The sequence below is a fragment of the Mesitornis unicolor genome, unplaced genomic scaffold, assembly GCF_000695765.1.
Source record: "Mesitornis unicolor isolate BGI_N332 unplaced genomic scaffold, ASM69576v1 scaffold54323, whole genome shotgun sequence".
Classification (NCBI taxonomy): Eukaryota; Metazoa; Chordata; class Aves; order Mesitornithiformes; family Mesitornithidae; genus Mesitornis; species Mesitornis unicolor.
This window is the reverse complement of record NW_010177757.1, coordinates 1,260-25,294: the sequence shown is the minus strand read 5'-3', so window position 1 is coordinate 25,294 and position 24,035 is coordinate 1,260. Positions and strand designations below refer to the sequence as shown.

Sequence of the window (24,035 nt, the reverse complement as noted above, 5' to 3'; positions counted from 1 at the left end):
TAAAGCTATGAATAACTCCTTTGTGTGTGAACTTTCTTGCGTATGTTGGAATAAGTCTTTCATTTTTCTCAGAAATGTTTTAGTGGGCCCTGCAGATCTCTGACAGAGTCCTAACTTGCCCTTATGGGTTACATCAGATGATGGCCATCAGGAGAAGTTTCTTCAGAAATACATAGTGCAATATAAAACATCACAGAAGACAATGGTGAATGATTTAATACTGGTTTTCAAATGGATCCTTCAGGGTCTATTAATTTTTGTTGTTGTTATTGGAAGTAGAAGCTGTTGAGGCGAAAGAAACCTGAAGCATATTTTGTTTATGATGCTGAAAAAGTTATTTTTTAATTTTTTTAAAATCTAATCGTATATATGTAAATTACATGCCACTTGGAAAGTTTAGCTTTATATTCCTAAATTCATACAGAACGGGAGTTGAACACACATAATGCTTGTCTAGCGTATGTAGGTGTGGTAGGCTTGCCTTGACCCCTATGCAAATCAGCCTTTCATACCCAAATTAGGCACCAAGCACTGGATTGCAATTTTTGAAAAATACAAGCCTGAATTCTTGTTCAACATTACCAATAGCTCTATAGCTCAGAGTACCCTGAATCCAGCTGCAAATTCCTCCATGACCAACTGCTGCTATTAGGAGAACATGGCTCATTCATAAGACTTTTTATTTCTGAACTTTGGTGTTCCAGACCCGAGAAAGATCAGTTCCAGATTTTCCCTGGGCTATTGGAAAGCTTGGTGCACAAACAAGGAGGAGTGGTATGGTGCCACCAATTACTTCAGCGTGGTCCTGATTTGTACCCTAGTGCAGATTATAACTGCATCGTGATGGCCTAAGAACATCCTGTGATTCAAAAGGCCATTGCAGCAGAGCAGAATAGCTTGACAATCCTTAACGGAGGCCAGAAAGTACTAGATTTAAAGAGTTAAGGAAGTGAAGAGCTGCCAGTGGGAAGGAATAAATCACACCCCCATTCATTTTGGCTGTCATTCGTTTGCCTTGAGGAAGAGCACGTAAACTTACTTTCTATAGGAGGATATTACCATCTTTACATTCTTGAACATTAATGAATGTGATGTATAGATTTTATCAGGAACAGAAGTACATCTCTGTTCTATGAACTGAATAGTCATATAAAGGGAAAACTGATTTATATTACTTTGGCTTTGAGGTAAAGAAAAGATGATTTTCCAGGTATCATTAACTTGAGATGAGATCATGAATGGTTCATTTTAGTGTGTCATGTGCACTTCTGCAGTGTGCAGAACTGCCTCTTGAAAAGATCTACTTCATTATTACCCAAATAGGTAGGAAGTCTTGAGCAGACTGACTGGAAAGGGGTAGTGAAAAGCCCCTGGGTGCAACTACATCTTCCATCTCACCAGCTGCCTTTAGAAACACCCGTCTGCCGAATAGTTTAAGAAGGTGGTTCACAATCACACTTCCTTCCTCACTGCTCTCCTGGGCTGCTTGTCCTGATAGTAAGACACAGTTATTTGCTGGCTCAAAAGGATTTGTTTTTGTTCTTGCTCTACTGTCTAATTTTCCATGTGGTAACACATTGAACTTACTAGTGAGCCTTGCCAAGGTGCAATTTCGAAGTTATCTTGTTTAGAAAAAACAGAGAAAACAATTATTATCTCTACAGGGTGCAGTAATTAAATTAGACACTTAGGCCTGGCTTGATGGGGTCAGGATAAAGATAAGTAGGACTGCATTCAGAAGTTGCTGGGTTGAACATAATTTCTGTTTACAGGATGTGTATGGTTACCTTCTGGCACAGATGTTGCCTGGATAAGTCTCAGGATCTTCTCCTAGGAATTGTGCCATCAGAAGCACCTAGTACGGCCTTTGGGCTTGTAGCTTGACTTTCCTCACCTGCCATAATGTTCATGCCTCAGTACCTCCCCCTTTCCCAGCTAGTTCCTATGTTTTATTGCCTTCCACAGCAGAACTTGGACTATTGGGAAGAAGAGGATAAGTGTACCTCATAAAAACATTAATTGAGATAGGATTATTGATGGCTAAGGTTAGCCTTGAATCCACATTTAAAGTACCAGAGCTATCTGAAGCATTTGCTGACACTTCATGTGTTCTTATGATCATGACTGACTATGTGGCACAATTTAGATGTGCCATTACCTCAATATCTTAATTACAGAACTGCTCTAAGGATTAAAGTTACTGTCTTTGGGTAAAATATTAACTGCTGGTCAATAAAAACGGACTGAAATTTTCCTACCACACACAGAGAGGCAAAAAAAAATTGCTTGGATTTGAATCTGCAGCCATCACAACTCCACTGGTGTCCCCGTAGTCACTCCAGATTTCCGTAAGTGTAAGACTGGCCAGATTTCTAAGGCAGTCCAGCTTCCACCTCCTGTTTGTTTTATTTAATTTTGTTACATATTTTTCTTCTGCTTGTCATGAGCTATATCTGAGCTTACAGGACATGAGAACAGAAAGAAAAAAGCTATATGACAGTTGTTTTCATTAATAACATCTCTCATCAGTAGATATCAAACACCTTACAAAGAGGCCAGCTTCACGGTCCTCATAATAAGACTGGAGGTCCAGCAGCCTCTATTCAGGAACACTGCTTTTGTGTTAAGCACTCCACACTCAGATGCCACCTGACTAAAACCAGAACACAGTTCTTTCTAGCTGGTTTTTTTATGTTCTCCCAAAGACGTTCAGTAGGCTAAAAGGTAGGACAGTGTGTGGCAACATTGACTTCTGCCACTGTAAATGTCTGTAACACCGTTTCCACACCTTCAGTCATGGAAGTGAATGCCAACCTTCACGTTGTCATTCTGCCCACTTGAAAACACATCACTGAACAGTATAACACACTAAATATTAAAACATGTAAATAATCTTGGGATGTTGTAAGATGCAGATAAGATTATAGAAGTTTATGTGGGTACTGTGCCCATTTACTTGTTTAAACGTCTAGTGTTTGGGCATTGAAAAGCTTGTGCATTGCGATGACCGGGTGGGCTCAGGCTGGTTGGACACCAGTGTGGGTGGGCTAGCACTTCCGTGCCTCAGCACTTCATGAGCTTTGATACCAAGTTACATTGTCTTTTTATTTAAATGAACAATTCAGCATTTCTGGTGATTTCTATTTTAATATTACTATTAATATCTATTTTAATATGACTGAAGTAAAAGAAAATAGTATCTTTGTTTATCACAAAAAATAATGAAATATCACAAAAATTTAAAATCCCATCAAGAAAAATAAATCCACACAATAGTTATTTTGATCCAAGCAATACTGATCGAAACAGTATTTGATAAAAACTGTGTTGATACAAACAAAACCTAGTCATAATAATATAAAGAAACTATTGTTAATTAAATTTGAACAAACTATATTAGCAGTTTGTGTTTGCAAAGGACAGTGCAAGGGAAGTATTCATAGACAGTGCTGTTGGTATTTCTTTTGAAATGAGATTATGTCAATCCACCAGCATTTAACACAGGTTAGAGTTTACATCTCCTGGCACAGTGAGATAGCAATGAGTGTGATTTCAGCAAGAAAGACTTCAAGTCATATTGGTTTTACTATATCTTTATTTGGTAATACCAAATAACAGTTGATAGTTGAAAGTTCTTAGCACAGCTTAAAGTCATATTCAGGTAATTGCACCTTTGTTAATGGGCTTTAATTGGAACTTGAATTATATAAGATAAAGGTTGAGATTAAAGTAACTTAAATACTTATATTTCAATATAGAGATAAGGAATAATATTGGTCTCTCTCTGATTTACAAGGTAATGATTCGCATCTTGTATAAGTGAACCAAAAGTAGGAAGGTGGACCCATGGCAATGACATTACTGTTATACTAGAAACGTAGTTAACCAGTTCCTTTGCCTCAGGAAATTCTGTTCTGATTGAAGATCACACCCTAAACGTCATCCCCAGCCTCACATGCCTACAGAGTACAACCAGACCAATGCTGGCAGGGTATTGCTTTGCTCCAAAGACCACTCACTGGTCAGATAATTAAAACTGCAGCATCAAGAGCTGTGTGGCTGTGTGAATGGATGAGGATACGCTGAAATGAGCATATTGAAGCAAAGCAGAACATCATGGACAGAGAAAATGTCCCCATAGCTTAGTGGAAGTAGAGTTCAATGGCTTTGCTTTTTTGCCTTTCTGATCCTTTTCAGTTTCTAACATTGGTGAAAAATCCCTTACTTGGTTTTGTGTACACAAGTCTGCATCTCAACACACACACACACACACACACAGTCTCACATATATGCATATATACATGCATATCTAGTGCATGTTTCTGTATATATATCTGCATATGTGCATCTATGTGGATTTTGATACCCCACATCTCCTACAGCCTTCTGGTTCAGTCCAGCTGTTTATTAATACTACTGACTCCAACATAGCCCATATATTTGCTTTTTTAATCTGGCTTTTTATATACAGATATCACCTGTTTCTGCCAGTGCTTTCCAAAGGGAGGTGAGTGTGTGCGGTCTTGTTGATCCCTCAAAGCAAAGATAGGCCATCAAACAGACAACAGGTTAGGAAGAGAGGAGCAATGTATGGGTGTAACAAGGGTGTCAGAGCAGTCAAGTGTAGCACAAACAGTTTTTAAAATAAAATAAATATGTATATTTTTAAAAGATCGGTCAGCCTCTAGATGTGATGTTAAAACATTTTGGGAACAACGGTGATTTAGCTGAAAAAATCGGATTTTAGGGTAACCTCATATGAAATTGCATAATATGTAATTGTGTAAAGAATCTTTTTATCCTTCATGTTCAATGGAGCCTATGATTTGCTCTGCAATCACATGCTTTATATTGAAATAATTCTTTTCCCAGAGGATTTTAAAATTACCAACATTTAACTCAGTTAAGTACCTTATCTAGAAACAAAAGTGTGAAGTTAAAAATCCTCCTTATTTTTAATTTGATTCCTACCATACTTTCATGAAGTGGATTCAGGTCAGATGTGAGAGAATATGTTATAGTGCTTATTTGTGAAAAGATATTTAATTCAGAGATGTGCCACTCAGTTCACTCTGGAACGGCTTGTTTGTAAAGCAATACAGCACACGACTGTTCAATGATGCTATTTTGTTAATTAATAGAATAGCCCAGTTTAAATTTCACGGAATTGAAAGAAAAGGATGATACCCTGCTCTGAAATGTCTGTCACTCCCAAAGAGCCAAATTCAGAAGTGGATAGAGATTTCTTTTTCTCTCTCTTCCAGACAAATGGGGCAAGCCCTTCTATGCAGTGTCTAAAATTTTATCTGGGATGGTGAGGATGATGTTTCAGATACATCCTGCCTGACTCCCTGCTTCAGGCAGGTCCATAAGGAGCCAAAGTTTTTCTTACTTCTCCTTTGATCAATGAAAGAGTTAATTTGAATTAGAATGTGCGAGCATTATAGTGTATGTGCTAGGGATTAAAGATCAGCTATTATAAATAGTCAATCTATAAGCCACCAGCCGCTAGCTTGCATTGCACTTTGACCTTATCTTTATATGTAACAGGAAAGAGCTGTTCTTCGCCCACACAGGAGGGGACTGCTGCGGCTGTGGGAGCAGCTGGGTAGAGGACGCAGATTTTTATTACATGAGAGATGGAGACGATATTTGGTAGAAATAAAGAAGAACATCCAGAGCCCATAAAAGCTGAGGTGCAAGGTAAGGGAAAGAAAATCTGTTCTAATACGTGCGGTTACTTTGGTGTTTTCTAACATGAAAACACTGAAACACTTGCTTACCCAAGACAGCACTGAAAAGGGAAACTGAAAAAGCTGGAAACGTCAGTGAATTTTGTTTAAAGGACTGATCTCAGATAATATTTGTGCTTTGACTGTGGGATTTTTCTCACTTTATGAGCATTTGTGTTTACTTTTCCAAAAAGACTGTTTGAACAGGATTCACTGAAGTTGGTAGTGAGGAAGGAAGTCTCGGGATTTAATCTGGTGACATCCCCTCCCCCCTGCCTCTGGTCAGGCTTTTGGCTTCTCCTCTCTGTAACCCTTCCCTGCGCTCCCTCTGTTTGCTGGGGCTGCCTTGCCTCTTCCAGAGGGTCACTAAAATTGGGACTCTAAGTGGAAGAATTTCTAAGTAGAAAAGCAGCAGTAATGGATGCCACCATGTACCCTTAAAAAGAGGGCTCAGAAGTTAATCCAGTAAAAACTGTAGAGTATCCTTCAGAGAGGTAGTTTAGGGTGGCTCTCTAGGGGTGAATCCGTTATTTTTACTGGTTTTTCTACTTTACAAAAGAGCTTTTTGCTACACCTCTGGGAGAGGTTTGTTGCTGAGAACAATTTTGCTTTAATAAATGCATGCTCTATTTTTTGTAATATGTAGTCTAAGAAATGGTAGGCATCTAATACAAATTTTGAAGTCACTTCCCAAGTACAACATTTAAAAAGACAACAACTGAAATTTGCATGACTTTGTTGGTGTTATTCAGTTTGTTGACTGGATTGGAAAAGATTTTGTTTCAAGTCAGGCAAAGAGCTTAGCAATTACAAAAACTCAAGAGAACTTGATCTCTTTAAATATTTTGCTAGCCCTTGAACTCTGCTGGTACTTCAGTTCCTTGTTACTCAATATATCCACTGCAAATATGACCCCATACTTCTAACCTCAGCCGTAAGTTGCTCTGCTAAACACTTTACAGCTGTGTGGTTGTGTAAGACTCCATTGCTGTGATAGTTTAAGAACTTCAAAATATTTTGAGATTTTACTGCCTCACTTTTGTGTCCTCAAGTGGTACAGAAAAGTGTAATTATTTCCAGTTCAGATAAAAGTCTGAACCAAAAAGACACAAGGTCCAGATTTTTAAAGCTGTTTAAGCACTTCAGCATGCTGACTGGCATTCAGTGTGATTTACAGAAATTCTTAATTCTCAGTAAGATCAGTTTTCATCTGAAAACATCACTAGATGACCCTTTGCTCCATGCTTTTCATACTGGAATTATGCCAGAGATTACACTGAATTACACCAGAACTTTCAGAAGCTGCATCAAGTCCACAGTGCCTTAAAAACAAGATCCCCTTTTATCCCTGTTTATCTCGTCCAACAAAATTACTTTATTGACTTGTCCTGAAGCTTTTTGAGCATTGTTATTCTGATATAGAGTAATAATCTCTAAACAAAATTTTTAGCCCTAGAAGCTGCAAGATGTTCACTGAATTGCAGAAACATCTGCCTCTCTTGAATGATAGGCCCCAAAGCAGAAGACAGTTTTACTGGGTCTTTAGTCATTTTAGTCATATAAACAGACTGAATTTATCCAGCAATTAATGTTCGCTAATCAGCCAAACAAAAATTATACAACTATTTTTAATACAGACTTTAAAAAAAAACCATAATCCTATTCTATGAAGGAATTTTTTTGCTAACTTGTGATTTTCTCACTGCCTTCTGATCAACTATTTTTAGTTACTCAGGTTTTGTGCAATTATCTCTATTAAAGGTTGAACCTTGTTCATCTTATACAAAACGTACTGTAATTATTGCATTGCAATTTCTTGTATTAGAAAGGCAATTAAGGTTTGGTTTTCATTCTTCCAGAATGTAATAACAACGACAATAGTAATAATGATAACAACAACAATAACAATAATATAATTCATCCATTGTGCCAACATCTTTTTATCTTCCTCGTGTATTCCAGAACTGTAGCACTGATGAAGTTGTGTAACTGTTGTGGCACACAATAGTAGTCAGTTAGCCTGCCTGACAATGTTTTTTAGGTAAAGCTGACATTTGCTCCATATCTTTCCTTTGCATTTGGATGTCTTGAGTCCTTAATGTAATTTGTTTGAAGAAATGGCAAACTTCCTTGCCTACAGAGGTCAAAATTCAGAAAATATTCTGTTATAAAGTGGTCAAAGTCCCTTAGGATCTCAGAAAGTCTTATAGCAAAACCATTGTTATCTTTCTGCAACTGCATCAGCTTTGACAAAATTGAGTATTTCCATGGGAGGACATTTCTGTCTGTTGTAAAGGGAGTATTAATAAGAAAGTGTGGCAGCATATTTGACATGGGGCCACAAACTAAATGATAAGGAGAATTAGAAGTTCTGAATAGCTTTTTATGTAGAGACAATGTTCAGTGCAGGAACTGTATGGAAAAGTATTATGTGATCTTAAATACTCCCTTAGATGGCATGCACACAAAGAAGCAAGTGAAGCTTTCCATTTTGCATCTGATACGCTTTTCTCAGCTCTTTAGCCCTAATGACATTGTTTAATTGTTGTTACTCTGTGTGTCACGTGGTCGGTAATGTATTTCTTGCAGGGATTTGATGAGGAGCGTTTCTTACTCAAACCTCAGCAGTACTTATGTATTTTCATTATAATATTCCTACCCTTTATTTGTGTTCAAAATAGCAACATTATGGCCAGTGTCACAAAAGTACTCCCAAAATGACACTACATTATGCTGTGTAATTTAATTAATGAAATTTTTACTGTAATTCATTTAGCCTGAAGTTTAAATTTATGTACTGAAGGCCAATGCAAGTCATATAACCTATAAATTCTGTTTATTTCTGATAAACTCTACCTTTTTCTGGCATGAGTAAAAGGGTTTAAATGTATCACTTTAAAATCTGAGTGCAGGAAAGAAAGGTCCAGCTTTATTCACTTCTCGCTATTTAACAAATTACATTCCAGCAATCTCATCTTCTTATAGTAATCTCATATAGCAGTATTAATGCAAAATATTACTAGTGCCACATTTTTAATCAGGTCATATTTTCGATAACCACAACTCCAACATAATTATATGGTGTTACAAATCTTTATTTACGCCCATGGTCTGTCTGCCTACATGAAGCCTATGGCCTCAGGAAAACTGTCCTGTAACGTGCCCCTCACGTGAATGAATGGATACTGGTATCTCCTTTTTGTTTACAGGTCAGTTGCCCACTTGGCTGCAAGGGATACTTCTCCGAAATGGCCCAGGGATGCACACAATAGGGGACACCAAGTATAACCACTGGTTTGATGGCTTGGCTCTGCTGCATAGCTTTACATTTAAAAATGGTAAGTTGTTGTACATCAGATTAAAAAAAACCTCAACAGCCCAACTCCTGGTGCCTTGTGTTGCTAATTGTGTTTTGAGTTTGATTAGCGTTGCAGCGTTGCAGATTTTGTCTGCAGAGTGGCATACCTGGTGAGGTGGAACCGCTGTGGGGAAAGTCTCCAGACTCACCTCACTCTCCACAGCAGCAGCAGGAGTGTCTCCCCAGGGCTGTTATCAGAGATAGGTTATCTTGTCCTTTTTTTCTGGTGTGCCAAAGTTCAATGTTGTCTGCACTGCAGGATAGCCTGCAACCAGCCCGGAGCAGGTCACTGCAGGGCAGCTTTCCACTCAGAGCAAGAAAACCTCTATTGTTGCAAACTGGATCAACCAAAAGTACTGTAATATCCAGAGGTTTTTCTGCTGTGGATAAACAACCTGGTTTCAGGGCAGATGAACGTTCCCCTTCTGGGATTTGATTGCAGCTATAACAGCTGCCAGGAGAGAAACTGAGCCACTGTGTCACTTCACATATGTATGTCACCTCACTTTTGTATACTTGACACCTCTACAAGCAGCCCTCCTATATATTATCCTTATGGAGGGAAAACAGGCAGCTCCTCTATCCAAAACAATTTAACTTTTTGTTTTCAGTTAAAGCATTTTTAATCAGTTCAGCTGTTTTACAGTGTGAGGCAGATGCTTTACACCCAGATTCTTGCTGCAAAAGTACGTATCTGTAAAGTAACTGTGTTTTACTTCTGTCATCCTCCATTCCTAGTGTTTACATTTTAGTTTCCATTTTTGTGATCAGAGGCATTTGATGCAACTGCAGCCCTTGCGCATCCAGGTCTACTTCCTTAACAAAATAACCTATAAAGAAATGGCCAGTGTTTTTTAAATTGCCAGTATATTTTACTTACCTAAAGCAAACAGAGCTCAGTTAGTTCAAGTACAGTGGTCCATTGAATTGGTTAGGACAGACATTGATTCCTTCAAGCAATCTGTTACTCTCTCTTAACTAAATTTTGCCAATACAAGAGATGTATCCCCACCCACACACTGATGGATAGTTAATAATTTTTACTGACATTGTTGTGGTTTACTGGAAGAGTTTATCGGAATCCCTCCTCTCCTCTCCCCAGTCCCCCAATATTGTCTAAATGTGTTGGGAATCAAGGATGCTAGTATTAATCATTACAAGTCTCAGCAGCCACAAGAACAATCCTGGGTTCCTTAGGGGGCTGAAAAAGCCTTCCAAAGCAGGGAGTTAGGGATATTGTTGGTTTCAGTGCAAACTTTTCTTAGCTTAAGGACATCTGCTTGAGGAACTCCTTCTCTGACTTTACCTATGCTAATTTTCTAACAAACTCAGTATGAAGTGTGAAGTGTGGTTGAAACCTTTTTGGCCTTTGTCAGGTGAAGTTTACTACAGAAGTAAGTATCTCCGAAGTGACACATACAACTGCAATGTAGAAGCAAATCGAATTGTGGTGTCTGAGTTTGGAACGATGGCTTATCCAGACCCATGCAAAAACATATTTGCCAAGTAAGTAATGCTTTTCCAATAAAATTCTTCTATCTACTTCTCTCTCCAGCATAGATACCTTTCTGTTTACCCTTGACATATCTTTAGAAATAGGAAATGTGTTTTGTAAATTTATAGTTGCCAAATATTGACAAGGCCAAGAGATGTATTCAGCACTGTATGCTCTATTGGTTATTCTAAGGCCAATATTTTAAATTCATTCTGTCAGCTGTATTGGCTGTTTTAGTCACTATTGCAAGTAGATTTTGTAATTTTTAAAAAACATTTTCCAGTGTCTCGCAAAAGTTTATGAAAATGATACTCTGTAAGGGGAGAAGCAGCAAGAAAGGAAAAGATTAAGAGATAGGGAAGGAACTTATGCCAAGGTAATTAAACAAAAAGAAGAAAAGCATAATAACTGAAAAAAAATAGAAAAACTTCTGGATTAAAGACCATTTTTACCAAAAAAGGTGATTAAAAATTTCACTTGCTTCGTGAGTCATGTGCAGTGATTTGAAGGACGGGATCCATAGGCCTTAGCTAATCTTATGTTCAAAATCAGAAACACTTGAGATCACTGCAATAGATGCTTTCATACCTTTAGAAAGGATGCTAGGCTCTGTACGAGAGGCAAGGTGTAAGCCCTCATGTTATCACCTTCTTGTAAAACCAGCTGTGGATATTCCCTGACAAATGCAGGTAGCTTACGCACCTCTTCTTCCTGTCTGAACTATCTCTAATGACCTTGAATTTGATGTTTGGGAAGAGCACATGCATGGATAGTTACTGCAAAATCGTTCCTATGTTGTAAATTGCTACCCTGAGTAAAGATACTTTTCTTCCCTTTTCTGACACATAGGGTAACACTAGTATTTTGCGTCTGAAAGGGATATAAGCAAATTGGTCTTGACTTCACATGAACATGATAAAATCCTACACTAATAAGGAAAACAGTGAAGTCCACATGTGAAGTTGGATCTTTGAAAATGTAATTGTGATTTGGGATAACACCGGGAACAAAAGTATTCTGTCAAGGAGTATATGAATCCATCTATTTTACGAAAGCATATGCTGAAAAAAGCTACCAGCTTTTAGGCAAAAACTTTTAGGCCAAATTCTCACAAGGTATACACCAGAGAGCGTGTAATTAGCCCATCCTGATAAACCAGTGTATATGTTACAGCTCACAGCACGACTGGACCTGGATGTCCATTTGTGTATGGAAAAACAGTTGCATGCACGTCCTTAACCCTCTCCCAGGCCAAGGGCACTGAAGAAGTCCATCTCCTCTACTTTTCCACCCCTTCCACCCAGGCAATGCAGGAGCAGCCAGAAAACGGAGGGATGGACCCAGCTCCGTCACCCTGCTGCTGTGCACAGCCTGCACTGCTCAGGTGCCTTCTGCTTTGCATGGGTGAAAGGTCCCACAGCTTCTGCTGCTCTGATGCACCGATACGAAATTTCCCTCTGTACAGGGCATTCACATACTTGTCTCACACCATTCCGGAGTTCACAGACAACTGCCTGATCAACATTATGAAAACTGGGGATGATTTCTATGCTACCAGTGAGACTAACTTCATCAGGAAGATTAATCCACAGACTCTGGAGACATTAGAGAAGGTATAAACGACTGACTGTCATTCTGGTTCCTCATCTGCTAATGAATACATTTTCAGGCTGACTCATAAGAATCCTTTAGCACGTGCAAGACACAGAATTGGAAAGACGCTTTTTCTGCTATTCTCTTCCTTTTGAAATTGTGGTAAAGTGAAATGGTAAAGATACCACATCTTCTAAGAACTAATAAATTCAAAATTAAATCCCTGGTAGTTGAGAAAAGCTGGACTTTGAGCAATTATGACATAATTATTTTGGATAATTTCCATTATTATGCATCTGTAGTTATCAAGTGATTTACATAATTAACAATTCAGTAGGTCAGTTATATGACTACTCTTCAAGTACCTTATGCAAGATACTACTTAGTTATTAGAATGAGATCTTGGCATATTGAAATAGACAAGTTTTTTCTAGCACACAGTACAGTTTGAGTACAATTTCCAAGCTTTAAGTCAAATAGAAGTCTCTTGCCTGCAGAAGATTGCTGGAGTCATAGACCTATTAAATAAACTTGTTTCAGAATGAAATGGACATTTGCAGAGTGTCTTTAGCCAGTCCTCCCATTGTGTTACATGGCTGCAAGGGAGAGCTGCATGTAACTCAGACTCTTTAATTTGTTTTAGCCTTGAATTAGGAAATCATCTGAGTACCTATGTAAGTCATTTGGCTTAACTGTTTAAATTGCAAGCCTTTTGAAAATGGTGTACCAATAAAAGGCTGCCAGTGCTAAAAAGGTGGTGGATTTGTGGTGTTAGCTGAGATAAATCTTAATTATTTTACACATCTCTAAAATCTGTTGTATCATTTTCCAGGTTGACTACAACAAATATGTATCTGTAAATATAGCAACTTCTCACCCGCACTATGACAGTGCTGGAAATATTCTCAACATGGGTACTTCAATAGTTGATAAAGGGAAGACAAAATATGTCCTATTTAAGATTCCTCCCCCTGTGCCAGGTAATATATATGTCTTTTGTCAGTATTTTTTACAAACTTGCTATAAATGTATTTTCTTCTGACGTTAAGGGGTGATACAGCATTCATTTCCTTGATTTAAACCTATTATGAACTTAATGTTAACTGCTTAGCCTGCCTGGGCATGTGCTATCACAAAGGTTCATCTTGAATACTGTGTAAACAGGGTGTTTCAGTATGAAAAATCTTGCTTTTAGAATAATTTGACTGTGGAAGAATTCTACTTTGACTATTACTACAGTGAACTAACTATTTTAGAAGAGTTTCCATTCCCTGAATTGTGATGTGTAGAGGGAGGATATACAGAAACAATTTTATCTATAGGGCAGTATATATCATTTGAAGTTGAAGCATAATGGCAAATAATACCTAATATAACGTTAATTCCTCTCTAACCTGGCCTGCACTAGGCCTTGCTGAAATCCTGTCCTTTGTTCACAGAGCTGATCACTTGCTCTTCATCCTTTAGGACAATCTTTTTTTTTGGTGGTGTTTAAAATCAGCTGCTAATGTGATGTCAGTTCTCTTGGTTGAACAACCAAGAGGCCTTCCTCAGCTGAAAGATAAGTTTGTAATTTCTAGCTGGGGCTCAAACAAAGTCAGTCGAGATCAAACTGGAACATCTCCTTATAAGTTCAAAAACGTGGAGGCATTTGAACCCCATTGTAAAGCTGCCGATTTAGTTGAACATTTCTCTCCTCTATGCTGGAACTCCTGAAGACAGTAACCAGTGGAATCAAATACAAGGATGAGGGGGCTCTGTCTAAATGGATCTGGCATTGTGATGTTACTGTGTTGCTTCACTCAGATGCAAACTTCTATAATAATTCTGCAGGAGGAAACAAACCACTTTCTTAACAGGAAAATGCAAATGAAACTAAGAGGAATCTGTTCTTTCCTATTTCATACATGGGAGAAATCCAAGCACAAGAATAGATTGCGATTTATTATAATTTTTTTTTTCATTTATGTTCAGAAGAAGAAAAGAAGAAATCTTGTTTTAAGCGTCTGGAAGTGGAATGCTCCATCCCTTCTCGCTCTCTGCTCCATCCAAGCTACTACCATAGCTTTGGAATCACAGAAAATTACATTATCTTCATAGAGCAGCCATTCAAACTGGATATTGTCAAAATGGCAACTGCTTACATCCGAGGTGTGAACTGGGCTTCCTGCCTTGCCTTTAATAAGGATGATAAGGTATTATTCCTAATGCTGACCAATGGAGTCTACCAGGCCAGTTAGCTCTTCCACACTGTCCCATTTTTCATCTGGTTCATTAATTTCAGTAATCCCTCATTTATTTTCAACTCTTGACTTTCATGTTGTACAGTTTTTTTAGAAGTTGTATTTTTGAATACTATCTCCTATCTCCAGAAATTTCACAAATAAATATTGGATGCCAAAGTGCTTGAAAAAGAGGATAGTTTGACATTGTTAGAAATATTGTGTGCCAGCAGAGAAATTCAAAACCGCACTAGCATCCCAAACACATACAGTTGCTCCTGGTCCAAACAAAATACTGGATACTGTGGATGAGATCTGCTCTAGATCTATTGCATCAGGTAGGAGAGCCAGACTGGTGGAAAACCCTGCACCCAACAAAAGGAGAGTCTTTCACTGTGGCAACTGAGCAAGAAACCTGTTTTCTGGGGGCCTTATTTCCACAAGCTCTAGCCATCAGTAAGTGGCGCATGGTGTGGTAGAGGACACCAGCACAGAGCACTACAGAGACTCTGGACTAAGGCACATTTATGTAACTTACAAAGAAAGCAAAGGATTTTCCAGGTTCTACCAGAAAACTGCAATCCACAGCCTAGCCCAAATAGTAGTTTTCAGCAGTTAAAGGAATGTAAAGCACTTCCACACTCACTTTACTCCTGCATTTTTTGATCTTCAGGTTAGAACCTCTGGTCTCCTATCAGCAAATCCTGAGTTCTGAATATGCTTCAGAAGAAACAGACAATACATTAGAATGCTGATGCTGCCACTAGAAAAAGCTCTCCTAAATAACTCTTTGCTGATCATTAACAGTTTTAAATAATGTCTCCTGTTTTTCAGACTTGGTTTCACTTTGTAGACAAGAAGACTAAAAAAGAAATACCGACCAAGTTTTATACCGATGCTATGGTGTTTTTTCACCATATAAATGCTTATGAAGAGGATGGCCACATTATTTTTGATATTATTGCCTATACAGACAATACCTTATATGAAATGTTCTATTTAAAAAACCTGAATAAAGACTTTGAAGAGAACACCAAGCTTACCTCCATACCAACCTGCAAACGATTTGTTGTTCCTCTGCAGTATGACAAGGTAGAAAGAAAATGGCTTTTTAATCTCTTCTTTGAGCAGTAATTTAAATTACATCAGTGTGAATAATGGGCGATTTATTAGTTGCCAGCCCTTATGTGCAAATTTCTGATTCTTTAAAAATAGTATCTATGCAAAGCATGCAGGAGTTTTGTTTTGTGTATATATTGTGAGAAGTGGCAGTGAGCAGCTGCACATCCAGTTATGTGGATCTAGGTTCTGATACCATCCATTATGGAGAACAGGACTATTAAGCATACGTCATTTCCTTACCAGTGAGTTTATTTGTAAAATGCTATCAAATACAAGCAGCTATATCAACTAGGCTGTTGACTGGAAGGGCATGCATGAGGTTTTGCACAATCTGTTTCTTCCACTTTACTGGATGCCAACATATGCGCATGCTCCCATGTTGCAATGGTTTTATTAAAATCAGAAGATTTCATTTAAGTGTGAGATTTGCCACGAAGAGGAAAGATTTTATCTTTCAGTTTAATTTAAAACATCATTTTACATTGTTGTCTGCAGGGTAGATTTTGTACTGCCCAGCAACTTGGGCAAGTTTCTGCTTGATACATTTGGAATGGATAATACTTCTTCTTTTTACCTCTTAGAATCTTGCTGCTTTTCTCACGTCTCAAATACAGTTATGCAGCAGTGACAAAGGATGTATTGAATCACACCAGCTATCCAGACTACCATGCAATCTTAAGAATTCAGCAACAGCGCATTAAAAACAAGAATGCATTACACTTATTTTTGCACTTGATTTATAGCAGGTGCAAAAAAAATGTAACCTAAGTGACTTTTAGTGGTAATTTGATACGTAATTCCTTGGCACTCATCTTCATTAATTGAATTCACAAACTATGTAATCCATTTATCGTGCTTCTGGAACACAGAATCACAGAATGCCTTGGGTGGGAAGGCACCTTTAGAGGTCATCTGCTCCAACCCCCTGCAGTAAGCAGAGACATCTTCAACCAGATCAGGTTGCTCAGCACAGTCCAGGACGCTTCCAGGAATGAGGCCTCTACCACCTCTCTGGGCAACCTGTTCCAGTGTTTCACCACCCTCATAGCCTTGTCTATCTAAACCTTTCTAAAGGCTTGGTGTGATTTAAAGTGGTTAGTCTATGATATATTAAAATCCTCTGAGCCTGACAAGATTTCTAATGAAAAGGTCAGAATCTAATGGTACAAGATAAATGCCATAAGAAGAAACTTCTTGAAGCTGGATTATTTGTTTCATCTCAAAATTGTCTATATTAATATCAAACCTGATGAAAAGTCTAAATTAGAAACATATTCTTAGATACACAATACCTTTTCAGCATATGTCTCTTTCAGGATGCCGAAGTAGGTTCTAATTTAGTCACACTTCCATCTACCGCTACTGCTGTGAAAGAGAAAGATGGCAGCATCTATTGCCAACCTGAAATACTATGTGAAGGTGAGACTTATCCATTATACAGCTCTCCAAGATGTTCTCCTACACACACACAGATGCATTCTAATAATGCTTAATGTTCATATATGTAAGATCTTTATAAAGCTAAAAGAAATGAAACTTGTAATTAGTGTGTTTAGTGTAGATAGTGACAATATCTTTCTCTTCTTCCCTTCTCTGGGTCTATCCCTTAATATGTGACCCTGAACCTCTCAGATATATATTTATCAAGAGTGGAATCCTTTAAATAGCTGAAGTTACATCAGTTTTGTATTAATATAGGGTCCCAAGCCTGATCTTACAACTATTAATATGGCTTGCAAATCTACCTGATACAAAAGTAATTTTAGTTAAATATGTCTGTTATAAATAGTAACTACAGGTATTGTTGTATTTTACAAAGATTGCCTTTGAAAGTTTTTTTTTTGTTAAACCTTTTTTCAGGGAATAATAACAGGAATACGTAAAGAGTACATATTTACCTAATGTGAAAGTAATGTCTTAGAATGGTAGCCTTCAATTACATCCCACATGCTCACATCGCATGTATTCATGAAGAAAGAAGAACAAAACCAACCAAACCAAAAACCCCCTCATAAGTTCCAGGATGAGTCCCTAAGAATAAAAAATTGATATTTTTGAACTAACAAACCTGGATATCTATCTTCAGCTTTTTAGAAAATCAGACATATAAAATCTATGCAACGCCTGTTTTACATACTGTCAAGGTTTCTCAGAGGGCAAAACTTCCTGAAGATTGGCATATGTAAATGTACGTTTGAGTGATTTTTCTTTTCTTGTTCTTAAATCTTGAACTGTATTTTACCCAGGGATAGAACTGCCTCGCATCAACTACGACTATAATGGCAAAAAATACAAATATGTCTTTGCAACAGAAGTCCAGTGGAGTCCAGTTCCTACAAAGGTATAATTAACATTTACTAAGTCAGAAACTGTATTTATACAACACAGATAAAATGTAAGTAGTTATAAGCAGACCATGCTTTACTAATTTGGCCCCAAATATAGCCTAATCTGCATTCGTACATGTAAAACCAAAGTGTGTGGTTCTGAGGCCAGAAACTGAACTCTTTTTTTTCAACATCAAGATAAATGATGACACTAATTGATGACACTGCAGTTGGGTACTATGCTCATAAACACCATCACTTGAAAACAGGGAGATGAAAAGTTAGACATATGTCTAGCTTACTTGTACAATTAAAACAGCCCTACTAGGCCAAACTATTGAAAAAATTATATCTTCATCTTACTAGTTGAAAATCTGGAACATTTTTATCAGCTGTTAAAAACATGTAGTCCCATAGGCAGCCAAAGAGATGGTTTCTTACAGATGTGACTTGAGATTGGATTCTCAAGTATTCAACAGTGTATGTGTTTCTGTCAAAACTTTTCCCATTGGTGAGTCATCCACATGCAAAGAAACACGAAATGCCTAAATTCTTATAAAGGTAAGCTCATCTTGTTCCATTTGCCTCATAAAGCATTCATAAACTCAGGCTTCTTTATCCAGCTTTATATTTCCACAGTGTCTCTTCAACATTATAGTTACTGAGAACCTCAACTTGTTCTTTGCCAAGAGCTACAAAGAAGAGAGTAGGAAAAAGAAGTACTAGATGAACATACATCTGTAATATTCTTTCCCTTTAGGTAACCTAATTAAGAAAAAAAAGTCACTGCAACAGTGTCTAATAAATTAAAAATGTTAAAACAATGTCTAATTTTTCAGAAAGCTTTATATTTTGCTAGCTAGTTCTGTATTAGAGGGGAGCAAATGCTTTGTTTGTGTATGCATGATGTCAACTTCTCAGGAGACAGCCTACAATACAAATATATTAAGATGATAGTTGAAGTAAGAGTATTATACAGACAAACTCACTCTTTATAATTCGTGTTCTATGACTGTAAGGCAGAACAAATTGAGTTCACTGTTGGTTCTTGTATATAATTACCACAACTGATTACAAATTAAAGCTGGATTTCTGCATGATGCAAGAAAATTTATTGCAGCACATCTGACAGTGGCTCAAACAGATCTGCAAGTTTGTGATTTCTAGCGTAGATAATCTGTGCTTGACTTAAATATAATTAAAAATGCTGATAGAAGATTTTTTCCTGCACCAATTGCTCTTTAATGTTGCTCACAACAATAATCATGTATAATCCTTAGGTAAAGTCTGTCAACGAAATTGCTGTCATCTTGCTTAGAAGGGAGAATTCTTCCAGATTCTTCCTCCAGTAACTGGAATAGTTTCACTTTTGTGTAAGCATTTTTTTTTACTAAAGATCAGAAGGGAAAAGAATATAACTGCATTTGTATGGGCAGAGAAAAGGCCTTAATCAAATTTAACTGAAAATGCCATGCATTCCCACTGGCGAATGGTTTGGTCAGGCGAGATGAAAATCTTTACTCTCTTCCTTCTGAGAATCTGTGTGGAATTCTTGCTCCATTGGTTTAGTCTTTACACACTGCTGTTTGTATGCGCCTTTGTTCTGGCATATATACCCTACTTAACAACAGAAGGTCTTGAGAAATATTGAGGTCACAATAAAAGGAAAATAATTCACAGGATTAGAAAATGAAAGGTTTAAATCCTGTTTCCTGCTTTGCTACAGAATCACAGCGATTTGGCACAAGTCACTTACATGTTTTGGGCCTTGGACTCTTCCTCTGTATAGGGAAGGTTCTCTCATCATCTCTTAGAATTTGTAAAATAGTTAAAGGCTATAAATGAAATGTACAGTTGTAACCTAATGAAATGAAATTAAAAGAACATTGTGTGATTATGCAGCCACTAAATGTGACTCCAAAGTTTAACATTTTCCAGGTTTTACCTTCTTGTGATGACACATGCCTTGTTGCTCCTTAACTGTTAGCATTGGTTCCCCATGCCAGCAGTCTGTTCATGTTGTACCTTTGAAATAAGCCACTGTCTGGGTCAATGACATTCTTCTTTTCTGGTCACAACAATTTAGATTGCAAAACTTAATACCCAGACAAAGGAAATGCTCCATTGGCAAAAGGACCACTGCTGGCCATCTGAGCCCATTTTCGTTCCCAGCCCTGACGCAAGAGAAGAGGATGATGGTAAAATAATGACAACATTCTGAAAGCTGGAGTTACATGAGTTTTGCATTAAATCTTACAGGTTTCATTGTTCTTAGCCAAGAAATCTGGGTTGATGCTTCCACTGTGAAATTAAAATTAGCACCCGCCATTTTACTTCTGCAGATAAAAAACGAAAGCAACAAGAGACCAAAATCAGCTTGTGCAATGTCCCAAGGCAGCCATAAACAATAAAACAAATGCATAGGATTTTCCAGAGAGTTGCTTAGAGGTGGATTTATCAATAGTTTGGAGCAGCTGAACCTATGGGAAGTCAGTGCTGTTACAATGAGAACATGAAGTGGCACTGCAAGTATCCCTGCAGTCTCAATCCACTTCTGTTCTCAGGCGATTCCTTGCAAAGGGAAATGGCAAACACATGAAAAGATGAGTCCCCAAACTACTGGGCACATAATTCAGTGTTGGTTCCCTTTTTGTCTTCCCAATGAACTGCGGGCAGACCAGGAAAAAACACAGAAGAGAAGCACTCGTTAATTCTTTAGCACTCTCAGTAGGCTCCTTGGTCTAGTAAGCACTTGCAGTTTGTGTCCTAAAATCCTTAAGAAACAAGAATTGTTTCCTGACAGTGTTATCTTTTCTGCTTGGCATAACTAGTATGTGCTTCTAATTTTTCATTTGTATGTCACAGGTGTTGTTCTGACCTGTGTTGTGATGTCTGATCCAAAGGAAGCACCCTTCCTACTTGTTTTGGATGCTAAAACATTCAAAGAATTGGGTCGAGCCGTAGTAGATGTAGAAATGCACCTGGACCTGCATGGAATGTTTATACCAGAGAAAGATTTGAAGCCTGAAGCTGAGTAAAATGCTATTTATTGTATTACACAGTCTGAGACAACCTTCTACTGAATGTGGGATAATACAATTCAGGAACAACAAGAAATTACTAAATATATCTCTCCAATAACTATATGTAATCTCTTATAAGAGACAGCAATGGCTTTTGTTACAAATGATTCTATGCACAACTGGTACATATCTATTCCAAAAGAAGAATGATCAATATTGAGTGCTAATGTTATATACGACTTGTGGGGCAGGGAATAGGAGACAAAGGTAACAAGAATTGCATTATTTGAGTAGAATATAGCTTTCTGAGGAAACAAAGTACTGTAATTGTAGGGTGACGCACAGTATGAGTCACATATGTCTGCAGGTCACGTAACTTTCATTGACTGTTTCAAGACTGCAGCTCATGATGGAAGTCCTCTCCTGCCAGAAAACCTCACGTTAAACTACCTGCTATGATACTAATAATTCATGGCAATGCATTCTCTTGGTGCTTGATTTCTTAAACTTCACCATAACCAAAGTATTAAATTGAGGTGCTACAAATTTCTAATTTAGAACCTAAAAAAACCTGCTTGGCTAATAATTTCATGGTGTATTTTTCCCTTTTATGTTGACAAAAACAAGTAACGTGAAATAGAATATATGGCTTTATATAGCATTCAATTATACTTTAGCGCTATTCAGTCTTAAGCACTTTGTATTTAAAGCTGTTTCCCTTGAAGAGAATATCTGACACGGCATTTCATGTAATTAAATGATTACATTGTGTAAAAGATAAACAGAAGTGTAGTATTTATTAATATTGCTAATAATCTCTGTTAGTATGTACATGAGTAAGAGCAGTATATTTCTAGCAGAACTTAGGGGCACATGTGCAACAAACTGTTTAGGTGAAAAAGTAGAAGAGCCAATTCAGACCTCATCTGAACTACACAGCAGCTGAAACAAGCAGCTGCTGTTGCTGTAGCTAAGCATTCGCTGTATTGTCTGCTTAGGAGCATCCATGTTCTGACACGGGCTTATCATTGCCTGTACCAGATGCTTCCTAATAAAAGTGCACAACTCTCATTCATAGTCACAATTAAAAAGCACATTTCAACATAGAGTTCAACTGCCAAGTATACCGGGACTGTGTTTTGTGACAGGAATGGCATTTCCTTCCCCCCGAGTATATTTCTCTTTCCTGATTTGGGGCATTGATTTTTCTTTTATGATAGCTTTTTTTCTTTGAATTCTCTTTTCCTGTTGCAGATAATCTTTACTGTTGGAGGCACCTTTAGTGATGGAGAAAACTAAGTATACATCCATCCATTTTAGGTGTTCATCTGGTTGGTACATATCACCACACTACTCAGGTATCTCACACTTTTATGTACGCCCTCTCACGCTGTCTTTGCTGCTCACTGTGTTTTACAGGTAGGAAACAGAATGAAATCATTGTCATTTACTATCTCCCTATCACACGTGAGTCTGGGCTTTGGTGACTTGTTCATGATGACATAAAATGTTTATGGCAGAGCAGGAATTCACCCAGCGTCCACAGTGCTTGTGTGCTCTGCAACAACTATACCTCCTTTTCTCTGCTTAAGTCTTTGCAGTTTGTAAGCATAAAGAATATACAGGCTATTTTTAAAGTTAAAAAAGTCACTGTGGTCAGGTCTAGAGTTAAAATATGCTGTTTGGAGCATTCAAATGCTTATGTATTCCATAAAATGGAAATAAACACTTTGGTACAGTATGTCTGCAGAAATAGTAATCTTTAGTGTTTTCAAGGCATATTAGCACTACTAAGTAAAGAAATTTATCTTCTAAAGAAGAAATTGAATTCAATTTTTGTAAGTAATATGGAACCAGTGCTGGAATGGAAGACTGACTTCTGATGTTGGCAAAAGACACCAGCTGTGGGGTTGTTTGTTTTAATCGGAAAAAGTTTGGATTTAACAATTCTCCACAAATATTTCTGGAATTATAAGGTGGTAATGAAGCAAAACCATTATTATAGATTTCCTTTTAAGAGTTTGTCTCCAGAATTTCTTCTGTAGAACTCATAGTGTTATGTCTTTGGATGATCATTACTTTGGATACAGGAGTCACTTGACTTCTGAGGAGCTAATTCTTACTGGCAGAGATGACATCATAGGGGAATATTCATCATAAAAACAGAAAGCAAATGTGTTATTTATGTTCGTGTAGAAATGCTGCAGAAAATAAATTACAAGACCTTGTCTTGGGTATGATTTTTTAAACAAAGTCTGCTGTATTCACTTGGTCAGTATTACACAGAATTTGATTAACATCAAGTTTGTAGTGAACATGAAGAGAAAATCGGTGATGTAAATCTGGATTTACCAATCCCAATATCCTCCTGTGACAGAGACCATATGGATAAAACTGTATAGCTCATCACAAATTTGTTCAAGAGTTTTTTTAGTAGTTGCAGTAGTAATCTGATGAAACATTTGCCCTGACTGTAGTAATACACTGTATAATTTCTGGGCTGACAGTAACAAGGGGAATGCACACACGCTTTGCCAAGTGGCTGCGAGGTTGTGGGGTTGTTTTGTTTTAGTAACATGGCACATGGTCATGAATCTGTCATTCAGTTTGCTTCTCTGACACCCTTTGCTATGAATGATGTCTTAAGGGATGGAAAGGTTTGATTCTTCTTTTGCATCAGTTTAAGTCTTAAATTAGCACAGTAAAACTAATGGAGTTATTTGTAATGGCTTTTAAAAAAATCTAGATTCAGTGATTGCAAATAAAAATAGTAAGGATAGATAGCTCCATTAAATGAAAGAAACCACAGCTGAGCAAGAGAATCAGGCCTTAGTTATGCATACATATAATTCAAAGATGTTACAAATGGCCCTCTAGTTGGCAGAGTGGTTTGGTTTGACTTTTTTTTTATCAATGGGTTTCATTAAGTGGAACAAATAACAACACATAATAATTAATTTGTTCTCTGGAAGTGGATATTATCTGTTACACATTGTCCCATTGCCCCACATACACAGCAGGAGGAAGCAGAAACACTCTTTACTTGGACAAGTTAAAAACCAGAAATACAACTATGTTTTCCTACATGACAATCTATGCAGGAGGCACAGAAACAAACCAGTGTTTTTCTTTTTAAATAACTGGGCCACTCAATGACAGCTTT

At 37.5% G+C, this 24,035-nt stretch overlaps 1 protein-coding gene across 1 annotated transcript; it reads left to right on the top strand.

Moving 5' to 3' along the window:
• Nucleotides 1-5,534: 5,534 nt before the first annotated feature.
• BCO1 (beta-carotene oxygenase 1) lies at nucleotides 5,535-20,887 on the top strand. The gene is made up of 11 exons (XM_010182186.1): nucleotides 5,535-5,703; nucleotides 8,942-9,070; nucleotides 10,467-10,596; nucleotides 12,051-12,198; nucleotides 13,011-13,158; nucleotides 14,153-14,373; nucleotides 15,235-15,492; nucleotides 16,839-16,941; nucleotides 17,769-17,863; nucleotides 19,936-20,047; nucleotides 20,715-20,887. The coding sequence occupies exons 1-11, from the start codon at nucleotides 5,640-5,642 to the stop codon at nucleotides 20,885-20,887; spliced, it is 1,581 nt and encodes a 526-aa protein (XP_010180488.1). The 5' UTR covers nucleotides 5,535-5,639.
• The last annotated feature ends 3,148 nt before the right edge of the window (nucleotides 20,888-24,035 follow it).

What these genes read in the sequence shown, in the direction of transcription:
- BCO1 (XM_010182186.1), top strand. Translation starts at nt 5,640, where the DNA reads ATGGAGACGATATTTGGTAGAAATAAAGAAGAACATCCAGAGCCCATA. An exon ending in CATAAAAGCTGAGGTGCAAG is followed by an intron (nt 5,704 to 8,941) that starts GTAAGGGAAAGA and finishes TTTTGTTTACAG; the next exon opens with GTCAGTTGCCCACTTGGCTG. An exon ending in CCTTTAATAAGGATGATAAG is followed by an intron (nt 14,374 to 15,234) that starts GTATTATTCCTA and finishes CCTGTTTTTCAG; the next exon opens with ACTTGGTTTCACTTTGTAGA.